General features: G+C 40.3%; 1 protein-coding gene across 6 annotated transcripts in view; it reads right to left on the bottom strand.

Annotated features, from left to right (window-relative positions):
* The window catches only part of phka1a (phosphorylase kinase, alpha 1a (muscle)), a 32,701-nt gene that overhangs the window by 6,146 nt on the left and 1,880 nt on the right, over window positions 1-24,675 (bottom strand). For 2 of the 6 annotated variants that reach the window (XM_078275777.1, XM_078275778.1), the window contains exons 2-29: window positions 23,163-23,321; window positions 21,941-21,988; window positions 20,469-20,637; window positions 19,252-19,334; window positions 18,998-19,078; window positions 16,859-16,957; window positions 16,069-16,215; window positions 15,925-15,978; window positions 14,484-14,606; window positions 14,285-14,380; window positions 13,035-13,142; window positions 12,115-12,193; window positions 10,750-10,884; window positions 9,807-9,916; window positions 9,182-9,326; window positions 8,803-8,881; window positions 7,833-7,996; window positions 6,120-6,281; window positions 5,917-6,011; window positions 4,461-4,606; window positions 3,233-3,386; window positions 2,783-2,941; window positions 2,556-2,685; window positions 2,167-2,268; window positions 1,940-2,055; window positions 1,342-1,377; window positions 580-615; window positions 373-408 (exon numbers count right to left, since the gene is read on the bottom strand). In XM_078275777.1, the coding sequence (XP_078131903.1) occupies window positions 373-408; window positions 580-615; window positions 1,342-1,377; window positions 1,940-2,055; window positions 2,167-2,268; window positions 2,556-2,685; window positions 2,783-2,941; window positions 3,233-3,386; window positions 4,461-4,606; window positions 5,917-6,011; window positions 6,120-6,281; window positions 7,833-7,996; window positions 8,803-8,881; window positions 9,182-9,326; window positions 9,807-9,916; window positions 10,750-10,884; window positions 12,115-12,193; window positions 13,035-13,142; window positions 14,285-14,380; window positions 14,484-14,606; window positions 15,925-15,978; window positions 16,069-16,215; window positions 16,859-16,957; window positions 18,998-19,078; window positions 19,252-19,334; window positions 20,469-20,637; window positions 21,941-21,988; window positions 23,163-23,321 (3,051 nt within the window). The remainder of the gene's footprint in view (window positions 1-372; window positions 409-579; window positions 616-1,341; window positions 1,378-1,939; window positions 2,056-2,166; window positions 2,269-2,555; window positions 2,686-2,782; window positions 2,942-3,232; window positions 3,387-4,460; window positions 4,607-5,916; window positions 6,012-6,119; window positions 6,282-7,832; window positions 7,997-8,802; window positions 8,882-9,181; window positions 9,327-9,806; window positions 9,917-10,749; window positions 10,885-12,114; window positions 12,194-13,034; window positions 13,143-14,284; window positions 14,381-14,483; window positions 14,607-15,924; window positions 15,979-16,068; window positions 16,216-16,858; window positions 16,958-18,997; window positions 19,079-19,251; window positions 19,335-20,468; window positions 20,638-21,940; window positions 21,989-23,162; window positions 23,322-24,675) is intronic. The other 4 variants (XM_078275779.1, XM_078275780.1, XM_078275781.1 and 1 more) reach the window with 3 other exon arrangements.

The following is a 24,675-nucleotide window of genomic DNA, read 5'->3' as shown; positions in this document are numbered from 1 at the left end:
AAGCCTGCCAAACCCTTTTAGGTTATGGATCATCAAGTCATTTCAAGGATAATATAAGATTCAAACTCTTTTCAATTAGCTACTGTACAAAAAGTCTAATCACTGACACCGCCGCCACCACCACCACCACCACCACCACCATCATCATCATCATCACTTTGATGAGCTCTGACGAAGCAAACCTGAGATTGCCCTGCATCTGCACCGGAAGAACATTTTAAACGCAACCACAATTTCATGACTTTGTTTTCGATTTACCTCACCCGCGGCGGATTTACCACAATCAAACCTCAGCATCTAATCCTTCCTTGCTTCTCACAGACTCTCATTTATGAATATCATCATCATCATCATCATCATCATCATCATCACCTTAACTGAGTCAGTCAAAGACACCCTTCGGTCCATCTGCAACACATGAAACACAATGAATTGCAATGCTCAAACCCTAAATTGCATCTGTTACCAATCAGTTGCAATGTCATATTCCTTTTCCCGAAGCAAACGCCAATGACGCATTAATAACAACCACAATAAGGCCACAGCCAGGTCAATTAACTCTTGTAACATCGTCATCACCTCCGCAGCCGGATCTGTCAAAGTCAACCGGCGTTCCTGGATCAAAACAAAGAAGACAAAGCAAGCAGCATTTAGAGGGAGAGCTGGACAATTCATTTGTGACCTAGGAAACAGCGAAGCAATCTCGACTCAAGGTACACTTGCTTGCTTGATTGATCTTAAATCAGCAGATGGAGTTTGCTCTGTACATGTTCAAACTATTATTATTTTAGCTCGCAACATCCACGTTGGCCTAAAAGTTGAGCTTTACAGTTATTTTCATCCCCTTTTAATAGCTGTTTTTTTTTTTTCAAAAACAGCTACTGCAAACCAAAGACTAATTTCTGCCTTTTGCACGCAAAAAAGTAGACAAAGTGTTTTCAATTCTATTCTGATTTTGGATAAATAGAAGTTGACAAAACCAGCTCAACTCAAGTTGAAAGCTGCGGGAAAATTGCTGAGTAAGTGAACCTTGACTTGGTTGATTGCTTTTTCAACTGCTGTCCAACGTAGACGAGTCTGAAACGTTTGAACATCAACAAACGAGCATCCTCCATCTGGTGATGAAGGCTGTGTGAAAGCAGCTGAAAGCTCTGGGACACATTTCATTGGTAACTGACAGAAACAAGGACAGCGATTCTAATTGATCTGATTGGTGATGTTTACACTGAAGGTGAATTAACACCTACAGCATATTCTGGCTTTATAGTTCACTTAAAATAGAAAGAAAGAAGAAATAGATATGAAATTGCGATAGATAATATTCCTTTGCTTGATCATCACCTTAAATGGATCCGACAAGGACAACCTGTGCTCCGCCTGCAACACAGAAACCAAGTCAACAAGCTGCTCTCCTGATTTTTTTAAATCTGAAACTCCACCTCAACAATTACTTAATTAATATTCCAGCTTTTGATGATTTTTTTTCAATAGCAAAAATCGACATTTGCCATCTAAACCTCAATTTTTTAACAACCAGCTATACAGTTTTTCTTAATTATTTCTCCTCTGATGCAGCTCGCCTATTTCCACACATCAGCATCAGCCAGGTGAATTACCACCTAATCTGATTCATCGTCACCTTACTCGGATCCGTCAAAGACAAGCGGTGTTCCAGCTGTGAAAAGACAAGAGTCAGTTTGCCAAAAAAGCACAATAGTTTCAAAATAAGACCCTCTTCTCCTTTCATCTCTTTTTTCACCACCTGTCTCTCAAAGTCAACAGCACTTTGAATGGATGGGTACAAATATTCTGATAGTCCATCCGTTTAGTGATAAACAGTTCTCTCGCGCCTCTTTTTTTTATGCACTTAAAAGATTTGCTTTTAAAGAAATTATGGATCTCTTTTTGCTGAAATGAGCAACTCCTACTGGGCTCCTACCATCCTCATGTCGCTCTTCAGTTTGCTGATGCCGGCTCTCTCGCTCTTGGTGGCGCCCACGTTGCCCAGTTGATGGATGGAGATGGCAGGACTGACGCCGGCATCCAGCTCTCTAACTGTTGGGGGGGGGGGTAACACTGAACTTGGCAACTTTACAGTAACAGCAACATAAGAATGTGATTGGCTGTGTGTGCGATTTGATTGGTTGCTATGATAGGTTGACTAACCACTGCATTGCACTCCAAACTCTTTCCCACTGAGAATGTGGTGGAGGAGATTCTTCAGCTCTGATGGGCCGAGACTCATCAGACTCTCTGTAGCCTCCTCTCCTACACACACACACACGCCCGCACACACACACACACGGTGCCAGTTTAAAGTACATACAGATAATTCTGCAAAACACAAGGCACAATTGGCAAATTTTCACTGGTTCCAGCTTCATAAATGTGATTATTTTCTGGTTTTCATACTTTGCTGGCACTATAGGTTTTGGGAACTTCTGAAAGGACATTTTTCACAATTCACATTTTACCGACCCCACTATTGATCGATTCATTTAAAAAATATGCGCGGAAGACAAAGTATCTTCTTCTTCCTCTCTTTCCTTCCTTACCTGAGCAGTTGAGCGACTGGGCCAGTTCAGTGGCCATGACCTGGATGATGAGACCAATACGGAGCCTGAACATCTCGCTGAACAGGCTGGGCTGAGTCCTTATGCTCATAGCCAGGTACACCATGATCTCCTGAAGGACGGAGAGGGAGGGGGAGGGAGAGAGAGAGATTAAAGAGGAAGGCAGGAGGACAAACTCCCATATGATGATGGTGGAGGATGGGAGTCACCTGAGTGAGAATGGCCACGCTGATGTTGTTGTCGCTGGCCTCGTCGATGAGAGCGGCCAGCTGGTCTGGAGGTATGGGAGCAGTGATGGTTTTCTCTCGGGGCTCCGGAGGCAGACCCACCGTCAGGTGCTTCTGATGCGCCAGCAAGTCAGAGCAGGCCTACCAATGTGCAATATTTGTTAAAAAGGCAAAATATGTGTCAAACCATTCTAAAATAAAGTGTTGTGGTACTGCAGAGACATCCCGGCCTACAAATCGTATAAAGAAACTAAGAAAACATCTTTGTTTGATACAGATCCTCGTGTGTGTGTGTGTGTGTGTGGATAGAATATAAACAGTAGATATGGACATGTATAACTACTCTTTAGGGTGTAGGCCTATATGTAGGCTTGTGTGCTGTATGTACGTGTGTGTTGTCTGTAGCTGCTCTTAACGAATTGTGTGTCGTACCGAGTCGAGCTCCTCCACCTTCTTCTTCAGCATGCCAGAGATCATCCTGATAAGGCCCCAGTGTTTGACTTCACCTGCCTTCTCATAGAGGTCAGAGAGCAGAGATCTCACCGTGGAGTCTTTACCGTGCAGATGAGTGTCCCAGTCCATGCCCCTGTGATTAAAACAAAAACAGCAGATTTTCAACTTGTTTGCCAAAGAACGCTGTCCCTACGGCTACATTTACTGAAGTTTTAGCCTTCCTTAAGTATGAATCCTAAAGATGATCATATGGTGAATAAAAAACAACAACATATGACACTTTTTAATACTGGCATTTTTGCTGCATGGCCATTTATGTTTTTCATATTCTATTGGAACTCTGTATATATGTATGATAATAATTTAAAGGATTTATGTTGGAAAACGCTGAAGATGAAAACGTTTAAGCATAGCTTGCTCAGACAGAGACATGGACGTCAGTTAATGAAGGAAAGGTGAAAAACATAAAAACTACACGGGAACTAATTATGCCTTTTGCTGAAGAAAGAACAAGAGGATTAGCAACTTTTCGTCTCTCTCATAAGTCTTCAAGCTACTATTTTAAAAACACACTAACATTTCTGCTAATATGGGGATGTACAGAAAGAATTCGGAGATAAAAATCACTAAAATACTAATAAAAGAAGACGAAGAAGTGTGCAGGCGGGAACACCTCGTCTTCTCGGGAACTTCTCTTCTCGTTCGTCGGGAACAAACAAAAAAAACAAACTAAGAAAGAAAACGACGAAAAAACAAACGGAAAGTATTCTTACTCGTCACATTCACACAGTACAATGTAGTGAAATTGAATTACTGCTCATTTTCAGGTTAATAATTGTATTTAAATCTATTATATCAGAATATGGTTTAATTTTCAAAAAACACCATATTTTTGTTGTACTGCACATTGCTGCAGCTCCTCTTTTCACCCTGTGTGTTGAGCTCTCTGTTTTAGCTACAGAGTGAGGCATCTGCACGTTCGTCACGGAAGTAAAGGCTGGACTACAACAGAGCTGTTTGGAGCAGTTTGTGAACAGTGTTTTCTGTTGGAGATGGTAAGTCCCTTTGGGGTGGACTTTGGGCTTTTTCACTTTGTGAACCGATTACGTGCACAAAAAAGATATATAACACAATAAAGGAAAGGGAAAACGCCAAAAAAGACTGACACGACGCTTACGATACACCTCACTAAAACAGTGTATCTCACTTGTCTTTGAAGAGGATGTAGAGTATATCGCCCTGGTCCTGGAGACTCTGGGTGTCTTTTAGCAGCTGGACCAAAGCGTTGTGGTCAATGTTTCCGCTGGCATCAGTGGGGATAACGGCCTTTGCTGAGGCTGTCGCCTCCGAAGCCTGGAGGACAGATGTGGGAAGTTAAAGATCAAAAGGCATGATGCTCATTTTCAGGTTCATGCTTGGATTTTAGGTTTCTACTAGAACACGTAGACATTATACTTTGAAGTTTAACCCTTTGAGCTCCTCAATAGCAAAGGTCCGCCAGTGCCTACTTTGGTATTTGTGATGTCATTTCTTGGGAGTATCTGCAAATACTTCATATCCCTTAAAAACAGTACAAACTAAGCTAAAAGGCTATTTAAGTCAACAGACCATAAGAATTACTAAAAGTATTCAAATTGTGTCATAAGTACAAGAAAAAAAACGGACGTGTGTTTTTATAAAATTTTACGAGATAAAAACACAACATATTGATCCAAAAGATTCCTTAATGTAGAAACATGAACAAAATATCCCTTAACACTCCAGAAGTTATTTGAACCAGGGCTGCACGATATGACCTCAAATCAAAATCACGATTAATTGCACATTGTAGCTCGATAACGATAAATGAACAATAATTAATCACGTTGTTCTAAATCATGTTTTCTGAAGCCAAAATGTTTCCAGACGACGGACACTGCGGCTTTTTTTGGGCACAAGTTGCTCGGTTGACTCGGAGTTATCCTCCATTGTGCTTTCCATGCGGCTGACTGGTCCGGGCGAGGTCACGTGACTACACGTGCGGTAGAATGTTTATAAGGAGAAAGTAGGCCCATCAAATTATCGTCGTGGGAAAAATACGTCGATAGCAGCTTCAGAATTTCAATGTCGATACATTTTCGATTAATCGTCCAGCCCTAATTTGAACTATGTGCATTGTTTAGTTTTTGAGATACACCATTTTTTTTATGAGCAGAGCATAAAGGCGTTTTGATAGTTTCATCTGTTATAGAAATGGTCCGCCTGCTGTTTGGCACTGGACGTCACGTAACATGATGGCGTCGCGGCGTGCGTACGACGTAATGGCGCAAAAGACAGAAGCATTAGCTTTATGTTGCAAAAAAGAAATAAATAAAAAAAGAATGCTCCAGCTGTTACAGTTTTTATTTTCGACCAATTTAAACAGGAACATGTAAACAATGATCTTCCTGCGGACCTCGAGCGAGTTCCGTTCTCTAAGGGTTAAGAACTCTTTTTTTTTTTTTCTGTCCGTCTGAATGTACCTGTTTTCATTAAGAATAAGAATTCATTAAAGCACCTCGACCGGTTTTATAATTTAAAAAAAAGACAAGGAAAATCTCAAATTTTTCAATATAGGACTTTTAAAGCAGCCACTGGGTATCGGTGGAGAATTAACAAAAGAACATCACACATAAAAAACACACCTGGGTTCCTTGCAGTGCAGACGGGTCTGGGAGGTTCAGGTTGAGGGACGGCTGAGGAGAGTGAAACAGCTTGTTGGGCAGGTACATGTTGACATCTGGACAAAACAAACAATGGAGTCTGGTGTCAGCGAGAGTACATAACATGCTGTGTAGATATTGGTGTTTGGGGTGTCATGTTTTGTGGAGATGTTGGATCCGCTCACTTTGGATGTCGAGGTCCTGAGCCTTGTTCATCAGAGACACCATGTCCTTGGTTTTGGTGGCCAAAGCCTTGAACTTCCCCAGAGCTCCCACCTGCCGCTTGGGCTTCTTCGGGGCAGCGTGGGCCAGCAGGTGGTCCAGGTACTGGGCGAGGTCGTCAGCCTCTGGAGAGGAGGACAAAAAGGGACAGAGGTCGAGACAGGGAACGCAAAAAGATGGGGGAGGGGAAATAAAAGAATGGAAGTGTGGTGGATGGAGATAAAGCGAGAAACAACAAGAGTTACACAGAACAAAAAAAAAAAAAGAATGATCAAGTTTAAAATACAGAAACTGGAGATTCAACTCACCTTTTTTAGTGAAAAAAGTCAGAGAACCCTAGCATTTAAACTAAACCATCTTATTTATGAAAATATTAATATCTATAAGTAATTACAAGTGTTATTATTTTAACATGCAGATTTAAAAACAAGTTTGTTCACCTAAACCCCCCCCAACTTTCTCCCATGTATACTCAATAGTATCTAGCCATGCATATAGTTTATATTCTATAGAAGTTAAAATCTTGTTAAAACTGTGGTAAAGACATGCTACTCTTGAGTTTTTTTTATATTATATTTCTTGTGCTTTGGGGTGGCAGCAGTAGTGGATATTTAACACCTTTAAGAAGAAAACCGACATTATCTGCATGGCTAAATACGGCCAGATTTTGGATGAATTGACCCTTTAAACCGTAAAGACAACAACAATGCCTCATCATTCACAATCCAAACGCTTGCAAAAGATGATGTGAGGATGATCTGTAGACAGCGACACATTCACTAGCAATCAGCAGCTTTAAGACAAGCCATGCTAAACATGCATGTATGTTAAATGAGGCAAACCCTGTTATGCATAAGAAATTACTGCTAAAGTACAAAACTTCACAATTAGCAAATAAAGATCATCGAATTCATTGAATGCAACACAAGCAAAGCTGGGCTTAGAGTGGTCATGTGAATTGGACTTGTTTTGTGATGGATTATACGCATGATGTAATCGGATTCTTTTTCAATCAAAATGTATACCACCAAGTGGCGTCCCAAAGCCCAAGGTTGAGAAATTAGGAGCGAAAGCTACAGAACAGCACAGAGAGGATGGAGACGGGGACAGACCACTGATGAAGGAAGTGGTGATTAATGAGAATCTGCAACAGGTTACTTTGTCATGTCATGTTTCTGGTGAGATAATTCACAGATAATACATATGAAAAGATTGGTGGATTTTTTGGGGGGGATTTCAAAATAAGGGGTTAGCTGAACGAGATCACTCTCAACAACAGAGAAATACAATTAGAAGACTGGATGGACTGTAACAATAAGACGATGTTAGAAGACCACTTCCACCAATCACACAGACTCGTTTGAACTTTAAGACATACTATAAATTACATGTATTGCAGTTCATGTGTAATTTTGAGTGTCCTAGTAGGTTATTCATGGTATTACCCGTACATACAGGCAAAGCACAACTACTTTGCACTACTTTACCTTTATGTATTACTACAGTTCATGACCGTGTATAGATTTTTATTTTGTACCACTAGGAAAGGTCAAACCAACGATGGAAAACAAACAAATGCCACCTGGGAGTTTAAACTTCTTTTATTCCATTTTTCCATCGCCGGTGTCACCATTCCTCCCCATCAATCCCCATCTGTTTGTTTTTTTTCTCCTTACCATCATCATTACGTAACTCATGCACGTATCCATCGCCGTCACTCTCATCATCATCATACTCTTCGCGGCGGTGGCTCATGCTGCCAGAACCCTTACCGTCCAGGAAGCTCAGGTGAGCGAAACAGGAAGTGGTCAAGAACTCCGACAGCTTTCCCGTCTGGATCCTGGAGACAAGAAATGTCTGTTATCCTCTGGTGTTTATCAGTTCAATACCTGTTGTCCAATGTTTACTTTGTGTTTAAATGTCCTCTCCCTATCATTAAAACCCCTGTATTCACAGAAGCAATACATGGGTCCCCCATTTTAGCCTCACTCAGGGACGGACTGACAATCTGTCGCGCACGGCTAGGGTCGAATGGCTGTACGATGGGCCTATTTGGGAGGAAGTCCAGGGCTGTTTTTTTAGCACCAGTCCGTTCCTGGCCTCACTCCACTGGCTGTCCGTACATTTTAGGATCCACTTTAAAATTCTTTTATTTGCTTTAAATCCCTCAATGGCTTTGCCCCACTCTACATCTCTGAGCTGCTACACCCGTATACACCAACCCGTTCTCTCAGGTCAGCTGATCAACTGCTCCTGTGTCCCCAAAACTAAACGTAAGCTCAAAGAGGGCCGTGCCTTTGCTGTGGCAGCTCCTCAACTGTGGAACGATCGTCCTCTGCCCATTAGACGGGCCTCTTCACTGTCTGTTTTTAAATCTCGTCTTAAAACCCACCTCTTCTCCTTGGCCTTTGACATTTTGATTTTATTGTTTTACTTTATGTCTCTTAACTTGTTTTATTTGTATTCTGTTTGTATTTTATGCTTGTGCGAGTTATGTACTTCAGGTCTTTATGTATTCTTCCGTACAGCACTTTGGTCAACTTTGGTTGTTTTAAAGTGCTCTATAAATAAAGTTTGATTGATTGATTGATTGATTGATTGATGGGACATGACCTCCTTGGTATCCTAAGTAAAAAAAAAAATCACCTTGCTCCTCCAAAATATCCATCCTGTAGCTTCTTCAGTGTGGCCAACACTACAGGGTCCAAGTTTGTGTGCTCATCAGCTGAAACACACACACACAAAAAACATACACTCTGCTCAACACAAAAATTAAAATGTTCAATACAGACCGTAACATCAATAAAGCAGATGGGCTGCTTCCTGTAACACTAACCCTACTCTCCCCTTCAGTCTTACAATGGACATAAAGCATCTTCAACACATTTCCAACACTTTTTAAGGCGTTATGTTTAGTGATTGTGCGTGTGTGTGTGTGTATATATATATATATATATATATATGTGTGTGTGTGTGTGTGTGTGTGTGTGTGTGTGTGTGTGTGTGTGTGTGTGTGTGTACTTACTCAGCATAGTCTGTGAAATGGGAAAAGTGACGGTGGGTCGTCCGGTCATCCTCCATCTGGATGCGAGGTAGGAGATTTCCGTCCTCAACATCTCCACGATCATTTTGTTGTCCAACGCCAAGTAGAACTGCTGGTGGTCGATGAACTGGAGGGTTTTAGGGGAGAAAAGGGGGGGATGATGTCAAAAGTTTCATGACAAGTGAATTTAAAGCAATAGCATATTTCAGATTGAGGGAATGTGACAAACAGGGGAACGGAAGAAAAAAAATATACTGTTATAGGACTAATTGGTCTTTTAAAATGTTTTCAAATTGGCAAACACATGCTGTAAGTTAAAAAGTCAGTGGTGGAAGAAGTACTAAAAGTAGCATTGCCAGAGTGTAGAAATACTATAAGTAAAAGTCTGAATCTGCAAAGTAACTAAAGTTATCAAATAAGTGGAGCGCAGAAAAAAATGATAATATTTCCCTCTCTAAATGAGAGTAGAAGTACAAAGTAGCAGAAAATGGAAATACTCAAATACAAGTACATCAAATTTGTATATTACTTGCTTAATGTCCTTGGATACGTTCCACTACTGGCTATAACTAACTTACCCCCAGACAATGTATGTTGTCTTACTAACCTGAGGTGTGAATGAGAAGAGGGTGTTTCTGATGGTGTAGAACTTGGAGGTTCCCAGCACTCCTATTCTCCTGTAGGGCCGTCCCGACAGACCCAGCCTCGGGTTACGACCTGCAACACAGCAGGAAAAGGATGAGTAAAGGTCTGGAGAGTATAACAATTGTTCAGATCAGGGGTCTTAAACGTTTTTTTAAGCCAAGGATCCCTTAACTGAGAGAGAGAGAGAGAGAGAGAGAGAGAGAGAGAGAGAGAGAGACGGAAAAGCGCCCCCCTACTACATATTGTATATAATTAAGTTGCATAATAAGCTGGGCCTACAATAACGTGTGGGCGGCCTAATGCCTTTACACATACCTTTTTTAGTGCATGGACTACTAAGCTATTAAAATGTTTGTTGGCATGATTTTATAAATGTGCCACATGATAAACATACATGTGGCACACTGCATCCTCAGGATGAACTGGATCTGTGCATGGCTACCTTAGTGACTACCTTTAGGCCAGTAAGCCTATCATCATTTTCACAAATAGGCTGATTTATATTTGCTAATATGTTGGATTCGTGTTAAGACATTTAAAAAAAAAAAAAAAACTGACAATAATGTGGTGGCCCTCCTGCAGTTACTCTGACCCCCTGTTGAAGATCTCTGGTGTAGATGTTAAAACTTCATTTTTTCTGATGAGAGTTGCATTTTCTCAGATCGTGGACTCCAAAATCACTGAATGACTAATAACTTCTCTGTGCCGGGTGCAAGATAGGGCCCCTTGTGTCTAAAAGACATTAGCCATTCCTTCTGTGGGTTACTGACATTGTAATTTTTTCATGTAATCTTAATGTTAAAAAGCAGTACATTTCTCTTGATTATAATAAAAAAAAAAAAAAGTCCTGATCCGAAGTTTTTCACCCAGAAAGAGCAAAAAGAAAATGTCCTCTGAGGTTTTACCGAGTCTGGCGTAGATGTGGCTGAGGACGCTGGAGGGCTGCACGTGGATGGGATAGATGTCAGCGACAGTTTGCACATCTATACCGTTCTTCAGCAGCAGCGCTTTAATCTCCTCAGTCTCTGCCAGAACTGACACTACGAGAGGAGAGAGAAGGTTTGAACACGCATAAAAAGACCACCAAAAGACAGATTTCACTAGGAGAGTCCAACAAACTAATGTGTATGGCTGGGTATCGTTTGATACAGGTACTGATACCAATACCGTGACTTCCATACCGGTTCCTGAACAATTTTTTTTAAGATTATTTTTTCCCTTCTATTAGATAGTGACAGTGGATAGACAGGAAAGGTGGGAGAGAGATGGGGGATGACACGCAGCAAAGGGCCGCAGGTCGGACTCAAACCTGGGCCGCTGCAAAGGACTCTGCCTACATGAGGCGCACGCTCTTACTGGCTGAGCTAGAGGTCGCCCCACGATACTTTTTTTTTTTTTTTATACTAATTTTATAAAATCCATTTTAACAAAAAAAGAAACTACAATATTAAACATTACCAGAGGTGGAAAGTAACTAATTACAACTTCTCACACTACTGTAATTGTAATAGTTATTTTGTGTACTTTTACTTTTTGAAGTAGTTTTTAAAATTTGTACTTTTGTATGTAAGTAAGTATGTTTTGCTTGAAGTATTGTACTTTGCTACATTTTAAAGCACATATGTTGCAGAGTAAAAAAAAAAAATGTTTTAGTATAGCTCTTTCTTTAAAAAAAGTTTTTGTCACTTTTTAAATTTATTTTTTAATTAAATGAGTATAATAAGTATAAATAAGATATTAAGTATATAATATAATATATAAGAAAGTATATCTCCCCCCCGCTGTTAAAAAGTAACTTTTGCTCTGAGTAACTTTTAAATGAGCTACTTTTTACTTTTACTTGAGTAGATTTTTATACTGGTAATTCTACTTGTACTTCAGTAAAAGTTCATCAAAGTAATAATACTTTTACTTCAGGAGAATATTTTTGTACCCTTTCCACCTCTGCACATTACAGCCAAAATCTTTATTTTATGTTTCAGCTCCCACTACGAGGTTTTCCTGGGTGTTTTCTATGACGTGTAACGTTAGACAGCCAATCACAGACATTATTAGACCTTGGTAGAAGCACGCTGCGTGCTTATTGGCTCACTGACGCTGATGAGAGTTACTCCTTAGGTATTGAAATCTGGTAATGAATGACGATGCTTTTTTTCGATACTTTAGAGGCAATTTGGTCAGTGCCTAAAAAGTATTGAATTCGGTAGACAGCCCTACTAATGGGACTGAAACAACACACTGAAACCATATTAAGTGTGCCGTTAACTCACCCTGTACGACCACATCCGGCTTTGGGACGGTGGAGAAACGTCGGTTAAGAGGGTCGATCTCTCCGGGGGCAAGAAATCCCTTCAAAAATGAGACGGAGCTTAAAAAAGTCACAGTCCCGAATTCAACGAGAATTTGGTTTGTTATTTGCATAAATTGAGAACAAACAAACAAGTCAAAATTAAGCCAACACGTAAACTTCACTTCATTTAAAGGATTAATCAGCATTTTAAAAGCAGTGTGCCGTATTCTTCAATTGTCTGACAGGAGATTACTTCAGGAAACATAATAAGTGAAATCAATTACTATTAATTTATTTAATAAAAACACACATAACATACATGCTGTTCATTAATGAAATAAAGAAAGACAATGGTGCAAAAGTAATAAGAATATGTAAAAAGTAAAAAATAATTACAAAGCTTATTAGTCCTTATTAGTAGCTTAAAAGTGTCCTGGTATTAAAGCTGTAGTGCGTAGTTTCTGTCTTCCCCATGAGGAATCCTAAGTAATGACAACAACACTGTCGGCGCATCCACATGATACAAGCCTTCTGTGATCGCGCCCCCCCCCCTCCTCCCCCCCTCCTCCACGCAGTTGCTAGTAGCCAAGGAGGACACGAAGGGTTAAAAAAACATGATGGATTCTTCAGAAGAGGTAATTATCTTAGCTCGAGTTTCTGCGCAGGAAAGTCGCCAGACGACACAATTTTCTGCACATAGCCATACTGAGAAATACAGAGAGAGTTGTGTGTCTTTGTAGTAACTTATTTGGCAATGGCTTAAATGTAACGGACGTTCATTAATGTAAAAAAAAAGTTTATGAAGCTTTAACTTCCCACTTTTTCAAGAAAATAATCCACCCGTAGTGTGTTGTTATTCATCAACTGAAGGATGATTTAGCTAGTGACACGACGGCTCACCTCAGCCAGAAGGTTTCCAAGGATGTACAGAGACTGACCCCATTTCAGAGGACATTTGCCCATCGGCACCCTCTCCACAGAGTGAGGGTTCAAATACTCCTCCTCCACCTGTTTGCATTGAAAACAAACATGAAAACATGACAAATGTTGCGCAAACTATTCATCTGAGTGAGAACAAAGGAATTATAAAGTTCAGAAATAAACAATATGAGCACATTTTCACAGCATCCAAGTAGGGCTGGGTATAGTTTACATTTCTTTCTTTTTTTGGATAGCGATACCAATACTGTGACTTCGATGGCGGTTCCTGAACTTTTTTTCGATACCAATTTTATAAAATCCATTTTCACAAAAAGAAATGACAACATTACGCACAAATCTTTTTATTTATGTTTCAGCTCCTACTACGTGAGCCCGTCTGTGTGTACCGTAGAGTTTCTGTGTGTCTCTACGACATGTAACGTTAGACAGCCAATCACCTGCATTATTAGATCTGAAGCATGCTGCATGCTTATTGGTTCACTGATGCTGTTGAAATTTGCATTAGGTATTGAAATTTGGTATTGAATGGCGAGGCATTTTTCAATACTCAATACTATAGAGGCAATTCGGTCGCTGCCTAATGCGGGATTTATGGTCCTGCGGAGGCTATCTCCGTAGCCTACGTAAGTGGCCTGAAGTTAATACTTGTGCGTTGGTTTGTGCGTCGATCTGTTTAAGAGAATAGCAGCACCGGCGTGGGTGTGTGTGTGTGGAGGGGGGGGGGAGTGAGTGGTAGAGCGAGTGAGAGACTGACGATGGTTGGCTTCGGAGCGAGTAGCGACTCTAGAGTCATAGTGAGAGAAACAAAGTGTCTCCCCTGTTCTTTCTGACAACAGTGGGAAATCTGTGGCAGGAAAAGTTAACCCTCTCCTTGATTTCATGTTATTTATGGAGAGGGAGAACCTGGAAATGAGTCGGGGGGGGAACTCAACGCTACCAAGCCACGGCCGACGACGTGCGTCGTCAGGCTACGGCGTAGGGTCCATGTCCCCACGTACCTACGTACGTAGCCATGCCGTAGATTTAACGCAGAAGCATAAACAAAGCTTAAAAGTATTGAATTTGGTACCGTCTACATCCCTGCCTCCAAGCCCTACATTCAAGTGAGGGTTCCTGCTTTTTATTGACAATACAGAACTCTGATCAACATCTTATAAAAAGTTCACAATGGCATCAAGAATGTCTACACCTTCCCTAAAAGGCATTACCTTATCTGGGGGGACACTGTAGAGCTCTGGCAGCAGTCGTATCCCGTCTTTCTGTTTGATCAGGATGCCCTCCAGAGCCTCCTGGTACTCCTGCACCTGGACGAGTTTATATCAAACATTTACATCGTCAAAATCCACAGAGGCGTGTGTACATACTGTCAAAACATAATGCTTGGAAACACACACAGATGTAAATTACCTGCTCAGGGCTGTTGATAAAGATGCCATCCAGTATGAGGTAGGTCCAGAACAGTGGCCACTCGCACTCAATGTTTTCAAACAGCTTCAGTTCTGCAGACTCGTAATACAGACGGTTTGGATCCTGGGGATCAAATGACCACAGCGGGGCAGAATATAATAATGCGGATGTGATATTCTATTGATCCTATTGAAGGGGCATGTTATAGAGTTCTCTATGAGAAGGTCCACCCTGCTGCACAAATAATAATTCACACAAGGTCTGAGTCGGACTGAGGAAAGACGAGGGGGGAGGGGGCCTTTTAACCTGGTCTGCTTCCTAAAAAAGAAGAGCAGTTTGTATATATGATACACTCTTCAAATTGTGTTTGTCTCCATTTTTCTAATAATCCAAAATGTCACATTGAGACAATGTGACATTTAAGGTCTACCCTGGCTTGACAAAAAGATGATGGACTGTGAAAGCACCAGGTACAACAATGGAAGTAAGTCCAGGACTTTATTGTAGTCTAATATATTATGATGTTTAATGAAATAAAAAAAACAAGCCAAACAGCATGACTAAAAGCCTAGCATATGAAAATCTGAGCATAAAGTGCAGAGAGAAGTTTAAGAATGTATTTTTAACTACTCTGACGACCTACTTTCTGTCCAAAGAGAGAAAAGGTGAAGACCTTTTGCTACAGTCCATTAAACCAAACAGGTTCCCATTACGTAAGAGCTAAGCAACGCTGACTGTGACATACGGCTCCAACAGCCAGAGCAGCCCCACCCTGGCCTCTGTGACCAAACGCGTTTGAATTCATTTAGCCTTCTGCTTAATGTAGCTGTGTCTACTAAGAGCTGCTGAGGTTCATAAGAAAATGAGGAGGAAGGGAGTTTAAACCTTTAAACAAGAGTCACAATTTTCCTTGAACGAGCCAGAAATAGTCAAAACTCAAGACGTTTTGGCATTTAATGATGAAAACACGAAACAGAGAGGCCATGTAAACTTTGGACTAAGTGGGTCAAATACTGTATGTAAAGCCCTTACGGCTAGACTTCGTTGAGATATTAAAGAAATTAGATATGTACTTTTCAAAAGGACCCTGAAAAAATGACTTCAATGTTGAAAATTTCTCTTTTGTTTTTTTTCTGTCAATGGTATGATTATTATGGACATTTTCCATTATTAAGTTTCTTTTAAGTCCTCCCGGCTCCTACCACCCATTGTTTTATGTAAGCACTGTACACCTTACCTCTCCCAAACTGTATTAAGTTCCTGTTGTCTTTATGTTTGAAAAAAAATAAAAATGGACAGCAGAGAAAAGAAACATATATTGTTCTGCTGTGGTAAGATAAAAAAGAAACAGAGACTATGGAATAACGTACTGTATTCCTCCACTGCTTATGTGAACAAAGTGAGTTAAATGGATTAGCATAAACCATAACAAGTGGTTTACCTCTTTAGGTGTTTTGTGTCCGTCTCTGAGAAACCTGCAGCAGCCGTATCGACCCTGAACAGACCAAGAAAGGAAGTCAGCAATCACACAGTGTGCTACCGTGTGAAGTACATCTTTTTGCTATCTCACTGCACTTCTCTGCACCTGCAGTTTAGAGATGATCTCCTCCTTGGTCATGTTGACGATGCTGATGTCATCCACAGCGAAGGCGGGGTACGAGATGATCGCCAGGACTCCGGCGTCCACCTCTTTAGAGATGGACGCTCTGGGTAACATCGAGGTCAGGATGGACTGATGAGGGAGGAAGGAAAGTGGGAATCAAAGCTGCTTCTCCACATCGAAGATATAATTCAGGGTTTCTACAGGGTTTCAACCAAGTCAAAATGTAAGACGTTTTAAAGAACTTTTTAGGACCATTATGAATGAAATGTAAGACCTATATCACGACATCAAAAACAAAGTCAGATGTCAGAGTCCGTAAACATTGCCTGAAACAATTCCTTCAATTTCCTCTGTGGCATTACAGGACTGGTGTCAATATCGGCTGCAATCTAAGCTGCATGTTGGTCTCACTTGTAGTCGTAATACAGTGAATTACATTTGGACTAGCGACAGAAAGAACTACAACACCACAGAATTAAAAAAAAAATAAAAAAACATTCTAAAAGCGCTGCAGGAACATTTCAATGAGCATTAGAGGTAGTGTTACATTGACGTGGCAAAACTAAGACCTGTTTAAAATTATTTAAGACCTAGAACACAATACTTCAGCGAATGTAAGACTTTTTATGCATAACATTTTGATTTAGAAATGTTAGACTTTATTTTAAGACTTTTTAAGACCCCACAGAAACCCTGTAATAATATTTGTCATCGCTGTGTGTGTGTGTGTGTGTGTGTGTGTGTGTGTGTGTGTGTGTGTGTGTGTGTGTACCTGGCAGTGCTGTATGTCGTCAGCCAAAGCGTGGACGACAGATCCAGGTCCTCCTTTTGCTCCGAACAGGTTGAGCTCGTCCAAAGCCTCCAGAGCTGCCTGGAGGACGTACAGCAGTCATATTCAAATTTGTTTATTAGGATAAACCCCTTGAGATGTGTCATCTCATTTTCGAGGGGGGTCCCAACATATAACACAATCATTACTTAACAACAGAGGAGTGAAAGAAAAGAATATATAACATAGCGTATATAGCAATACGACATACGTACACACAAAAAGCAACAAAACAAAAAAAATGACAACACATGCATACGTTCATCAATACGTCTTGTCACCCTCGTTAAAAACAAGACAGCAGTATAATACATTTACTGTACTAAACTTTATTTAAATATTTCCATTTTATGCTACTTTGTACCACTACATCTCAGAGGCAAATACTGTACTTTTTGCTAGAGTGAAAAATCTGAATATTTCCTCCACCGCAGCATACAGTACACATACCGTAGATAACAACAGCAGTAGCATTCATGCAGAAAAGCGTTAATAAAGGTTTATCTTGTTCCCAGATTTTCACAGAAATCCACTGTTTGGTATAAAATGATTATGTTTTTATGACATAATCCCGGTTACATTATACAATTAATTATAAAATAAATAAATAAATGAAAAAGATTCAAGCTCTCTCAAGAGGAAATTACATTTTTCACTCTGTTATCTTACACATTACAGATGTCAGAGCGAGGGGCTGCCCATGGCTTGCTCAAGGGCGCCTCGGCAGTGCCCAGGTCCAGCTACCAGTCTACACTCCGTACTTACATGCCATACGGGGGCCGAGCTACTGCCGCCCCCACCAATAACAACATGGAATAACTGGAGCAGGGATCGCCTGCCTCTTTCCAAAGTCTTAAATTAAACTGCGGGGGTGTGTGTGTGTATATATACACTTATTAACTATCTCTTTTCTTTCTCTTACTTGTACCATGGATCTGACTGAACTGAACAATTTCCCTGAGGGGATAAAGTATTCTGAATCTGATTCTGTGTGTGTGTGTGTGTGTGTGTGTGTGTGTGTGTGTGTGTGTGTGTACTGGGTACGACGAGTACTGTGTTATTTTGGAGTGAGAAGCCATTCCTGGGGGACCACAGAGAACCTGACACCTCTTGTACGCTGCGGGCCAAGGACAGAGCCGGGGTCGTGTACAGAGGGAGAAAAAGTTTCCTATTGTGTGAAAACTTCCTCACAAGGATCAGGATTTGTAAGGATTGAGACGAGACTTTTTTTATGTGATAAAACTCTTTTAAATATCCAATAACATTAAAAAGAAACATGTTCCTATTAAGCTAAAAATGACTCCTAGTTCTTTGAGAGCGATTTCATCGATATATCCGACAGCAGCATTATATTTATATACACTGACGTCAGGATGTGTTGGTGCTGCTGTGTTTGCTACTTTCAGCACCAAAACAAAGTCCCTCCATCTGACCCTGAGTCCGTTTGGAGAGTCTGGGCCGTCTAAAGGTCAGCTTAAAGGCCGCCGCAGTGACTAGACACCTTCCCCCGAGCCAGAGATTTTTGACTGGAGCACCTGTTCTGTCTCTGTGGAGGGAAGCTCTGCTCTCACTCAGCGCTCCGGCTGTTTTCTCCTCCATCTACTGTACCTCTTCCCACCGCTCTCCTCACTCTAATATCGCACTCAGTCAAGTCAAACAGTGTGTTTCTACACGTATCTTTCACATCACGTCTCAATCTCAATATTCTTGGACAATTATGTACAATAATTACTCAGTTACATGAGCAATATCTGTTATTTATTCACTGCTGGTACTTATATTTATACTGTATTTATGTTGACACCGCACTACAATATCATTTGTACAATCCATTGTTTAAGCAACATAATCTTTTAACCAAACAATCTTACTTTTTAACCTAATTTTACTTTGCTTCTTTTTCACTTTTTATTTTTTGCACTGTAGCTATGTCACTTTTATACACGTATTACGACTATCTCTTTTGTTATTCATTCATTTACCTCCTTAAATCTGACTGAACAATTTCCCTGAGGGGAGAGTGTACTGTGTGTGTGTGTGTGTGTGTGTGTGTGTGTGTGTGTGTGTGTATGTATTAACAACCTTGGCCATGCCTATAGAGCTGGCGTTAATCTCAGTGATGCCCTGGTTGGTTTTGTCTCCTCTCTCCCACATCCCATAATCCTGTGAGGAACCAGAAAAGAAGAAGACAGCATAAATGTGACATTAATGGTTCCAGAAAAGATCTCCAGAAAATGAATCACCAATTATTATACTGGATCCAGGAATGGAGGGGTTCAGTTTAGAGAGGCTTTGTCCTTTAAGTGATTTTGTTTTGACAATGAATGAACACTTACAGCCACTTTGTAAGCCGCCTCAATGTAGAACATGAGGTTCTGAACTACGTCCACTTCATCTTGGGTGTAGACAATATGGAGACCTGGTACACACACAAAGACAGTACCAGACAACTTGTTAAGGTATTCAACGGTTAAAGTTACAATCTCGAAGATCTCGTTTCATTCCGTATGGCGACACCTTGAAGTGAATCAGTCAGGTGGATTCTGAGCTTGAAGCAGTTTGATTTAAGGCGCCAACACACCAATCCGATTATCGGCCGTCGGACAGTCTGGCGAGGTCGGTGACTCGAGTCTGTTCGGTGTGTTCCGTGCCGTGGTCAGTCGGAGGAGCTGTCGGCCTTCATTTTGGCCGATTTGACTTGTTGAATCGGCCAGTGGGCAGTCGGACTCAATGACCGATCTGATTGGTGGAGTGCTAGCCCTTGACTAGCGAATCAGCGCACGAGAAAACCAGAGCTGACAACGCCAGTATCTTCTTATTACTAGCCATCGTATTTTCTTCAGTTCAGCAAGTAATGACAACAACAATTTTTCTTGACTACTATCAACACACTCTGATGAAAACAATGACTGACGACAGCGTGCTCTGTGTTTACTAGGTCTAGAGAGATGTTCCGTCATTTCCGGGTTTCATTTTTGGGCGACAATACAGATTAGCGCCGCCTGAGAACGTACGCTCAAGTCGGCATCGCTTCGGTGTGTTCCCGGGCACTTTTTTGACCGACTCGGGGAGATGATCAGGAGCCGACTGATCAGTCCGACTGCCCTTTCTGCCGACGGTTGGCCGTCGGGTTGGTGCGTCAGAGCCTTAAAGTGCTCAAACTTGGTCTCGATTAAAACTTCAACCTAACCTGTTCACAAAAGGTATTGTTAACTGATGTATTGATGAAGACTAAAATAAGACTAATGTGTCAACAGTTTTTGTGGGTTTTCTTGATAAAGACAAGACTTTTCGGAGAGTAAGAATTGATACAAACAGACAGGATGAAGATAAAAAAAAAACATGAATTAAAACTCACACACTTTTCTTTTCAAATCTAAAAATAGCTGTCAAAACTAGCACATGCTGAAACACATTTTTGTTGTTTGTCGTAGCTGAAGGTAAGACAAAACATGTATCTGGTATAACAGGTAACTCAAGTATATACTGTAGTTATACTGCAAAGATTCATCAATATTTAACATGCAAAAATGTCTCTCTGTTGCACATTTACCGGATGCGGTCATCTGAGCGAGGAAGAGCAGGAAGAGTGAGGTGGCGTCGACCTGCAGGTGACCCCACTGGTCGTCCCCGACAACCGTAGCACAGGTCTTGGTGTTGTACTTGGCATGGAGTGAGTCTGAGGTACTTCTGCTGTATTTAAACTTCTCCACCTTATCCAGCTACAGGAAAGTGATAACATATCCAACGATGGAAATCAAGAGGAGGCAAATAAAGCTGAATAAACATGATGCAGCTGTGATCAATATGGAGGATATTTTAAGTATCGGAGCAGTAACTTATACGTATATGCGAGGGATTGGGCAATAACACAACATATACTAGGCCTGCACGATTCGGGGAAAAAAATATGAATCACGATTTTTTTGCTTAGAAGTGATATCACCATTCTCTGCCACGATTGCTTTCTCACCAAGTGCAATGTTTATTGCGCACATGAACCATGACAAAACAAACAAATTGGCAGTACCAAACATAGATTTCTTTTTGGCACCTATAGCACATTGCGCATCACTAAAAGCCTGTAAACACAGAGGCTTCAATGAATAAAGAAAATAAAGTACATACTGGCCATTTAAGTACAGTAGGCTACCAGAAATAGTGACATATAACACATTGAACTAAATATGGCCCTGATACAGGCTCTATCTGAACTCAATGAACATGTCTTAACATAATTAAAACGTGTCAATGTCAAATACTTTCAATAAATTAATTGAAGGAGAATTTATTTTTTTAATAACGATTTATCGTGCAGGCCTAACATATACCATGAGATTATCGTTTGTATTGTGATAAACATCCTTTAATGTCTCAGACTCTATTACAAAGTACGTCTTGCAGGCAAAATATGCATCAACGTGATGAAGAACCTGGATTTTTCAGGAATTTCATTCTCATTACATGTGCTTATTTTATCTACAGTTTCATAGAATCTTCAGAAAATGGATCAGATGAAAGGTGCTACAGTATATATACTGCAACAAAAGCATGTTGCCTGTTTACAACTTTGGTTGGGATGCTTGTAGTGATGAACCCACACATTCAGACCAAACCAGACTATTTCATATATTCTTACTACTAATGCACTAATGATTGTATGATGACAATATGATGAGGGATTACTAACCGTTACCTCATCAGACTCATGCAACGCATAGGTTACGCCACAACATGCATGAATACAGACTGAGAAGAACAAATTACATTTAACTAAAACCTTTCCAAATCTGGCAGCAGAACTCGTCTCTATCATGAGAAGAAGTAGGAATAAATAAATAAATTAGGCTTTAAAAAAAAAAGGTGCATTAGCTGAGGCTTAACCTCTACTTTTATTCACTAGCTGTTTACTGCTCATCCTGTCCAGTGTGTCTTTGTATGTGAGTGAGAGAAAGAAACAGAGGAAAAGTGAACAGAGTACAGCAAAATGAGAAAGGGTGTCAAAAATGACTTTGGGATACAAACCTGCCTCATTATGCACTGAAGGATGCCTCTCATTAGCTTCACCACGCTCTGGAGAAAGAGAGAGAAATGGCTGAATGCCAGCATTTTAAAAACACATTGTTCCTGGTGTTCAGGCAGAGAAACATGAGACCCGAACCAGAAACACTCTGCACTGGGACTGAAGTAAGCCCCACTATCTTCTTTTTCAGAACCCCAAACACAGACACACAGGGCTGGGCAACATATTGATAATATATCGACATTGATGTATGAGGATAGATATCGTCTTAACTTTTGGATATCGTAATATCGATATGTCACAAGTTGTAGGAGCCACATATTGTATGTTGTTTATGGTTTCATTTATATTATTTATTGATTATTATATTGTGCACTTATATTGTAGGTGGTGGGCGTTTTCCTCGTGGTTTGAGCGGAAGTGATAACATTATATTTGTTTACTTCACCTGTTCACCTGGGTTTTTTGGGCTTTGACAGAGAGGGGGTGAGCCTGGGAGTGAACCCTTTCTGTTGACCGCCGCACTTATTTCGGCTCACAAAGTAACTTTATATTTGGTAACTGCAGTGCTAGTTGTATTTTACGTGTGGAGGAATAAATCCTTGCAATACAATCTTGAGCACAGTGTGTTTATGCAGGCAAAAAATCGATACAGCATTGTATCGCGATATATTCCGTGGCAATACTGTAGCGATACAGAGAAGCCAAGTATGGATCTATTATTATATATGTGTCGGTCAGTTTGTCTGCTTGACAATGCAGCAATAAAACTGAATTGAGAAATGTATCTTTTTAGATAAAACAGATGTTGACAAAGTTTCCTTTTGGGGACATCATTTGAAATTGGGAACAATTTGAAGTTGGAAAAAAGGTAATGAATTGCAATATGTTTAAAATCACAGTAATATCGTATCGCGATATCGTATCGTGAGGCCTCTGGTGATTCCCACCTCTAGTAAAGTGACGTCATTTTCTGAACTTACCAGACTGTTCTAGCTGTTTTTTTATGTACCTTTACCCACTTAGTCACTGTATCCACATTATTGGTGATTATATATAATCAACAATCAAAATCTTAACACAATGGGTTAAGATTTTGTGAAAGCCCCAATAGTCAACAGTACATTATCGCTGCAATATCCTCATCAATGTATTTGGTCAAAAATATCGTGATAGTTGGTTGTTTTTTTTTACCATATGGCCCAGCTCTACAGACACACCTACCTGCTCCAGTTCGTAGGCCTTGGCCTTGTCTTCGTCCCTGTCGGCGTTCTTCCTGTAGGCCAGACTGAGCGCCCACACAGACAGGACGCAGTAAACATTGTCTCTGACCCAGGAGTGAGACTGTTCAGTGCTGCCCGGCAGAAGACCTGTCACTGGATCCTGTCAGACACACACAGAGGGGTCAAAGGTCACAGGTCGGCAGTTAACACAAACAAATAAGACGCCTCCGACACTGATGTAGAGGTGAACTGCTTCAGGGGCTCCACATTTACTTGCGCAGCTCAACAGAATATATAGCTAGAATTTTTATTTTAGTAAAACAGCCTGGGAATTGATATGTTTATTTTGAAAAAAGAAAACTGGTTATAATTCATAAAATGTAAAGTCAAAAGGGGATTATATTTGGCATGCAAACAATTTAGTTTAACTGTTGTAGTATTACTTTGAGGGACAAGTGCATGTTTGCATTGTCCCCCTTTTTTTTCGTTTTCATTTAGTAATCCATGAACTAGGACTGCAAGTAACTAATAGTTATCATTGGTTAATCTAATTACTTTCTCAATTGATTGTATAAATTAAGTCTATAATATGTGAAAAGACTACGTCACAAGACTAAGAAAAAAGCAGGTATACACACACGAGAGAAGGTGGCGTCTGTGGAATTTTCAAATTGAGGGTCTAAATGTATAGGGTGTTGTACGTTGTATTGTTATTGCCACCTAAAAGTCAAACAAATATCAATATAGTGGCTCTACGTCAACTAATCGTTTCAGTTTTTACATAACTCATAGCCAAGCTGTTCCCAGCACCAGAGGACTTCATTTACTACAAACTCTGACTGTCTTGTTGTAGCAGAAAATACATTTTTGGTTGCGTTGGAACATAAAATAAAATAAATCTATTAAGACACATCTGCTCCTTTCAAAAATAAAAAGTTATTTTTTCTGCGAAAATTAGTTTTAAAAGTATTAGCTTTAAATAAGGTATTTTCTCAATCCACATCAGTTTAGAGAATCTACTTATGTAAATGTGCAACCATAATTACATTACCCATAAGCTCAGTTGTTTCTTTTTGTAAATAGAGACAACAATCCTTCACAACATCAAAATACACATGCAGATGAGGAAATAAGAAAGTTGAAACTATGCAGCTCGCTGGGGAACTGCAATAAAATGTCATCTTTGTGTACCATATTTAATATATCTTTTCCCTCTCTGTAACTGCTGTTGGTCAAGAATAGCCACTAAATAATAATTTCTCCTGATGTCTAAGTTATGAAATGTCACTTTTATTACAGCTAGCTGAGACATAATGGCAGTCTTTCATCATCAAGATGAGTTTCATCATTAACAGAGAGGAATGTGGCTTCTGGGTAAGTTGCACAAATACACCAGCAAGAAAGTCAACATGATGGACCTTCTTCGTGTAAGAGTGTAACTAGGGTGATTTATGTGTTAAGAGTAGCGTGTGTTATTTTACAAATGGAATGGAATGTTGAAAGACTACACACTA

The sequence above is a fragment of the Sander vitreus genome, chromosome 19, assembly GCF_031162955.1.
Source record: "Sander vitreus isolate 19-12246 chromosome 19, sanVit1, whole genome shotgun sequence".
Classification (NCBI taxonomy): Eukaryota; Metazoa; Chordata; class Actinopteri; order Perciformes; family Percidae; genus Sander; species Sander vitreus.
This window is presented reverse-complemented; position numbering and strand designations above follow the sequence as displayed.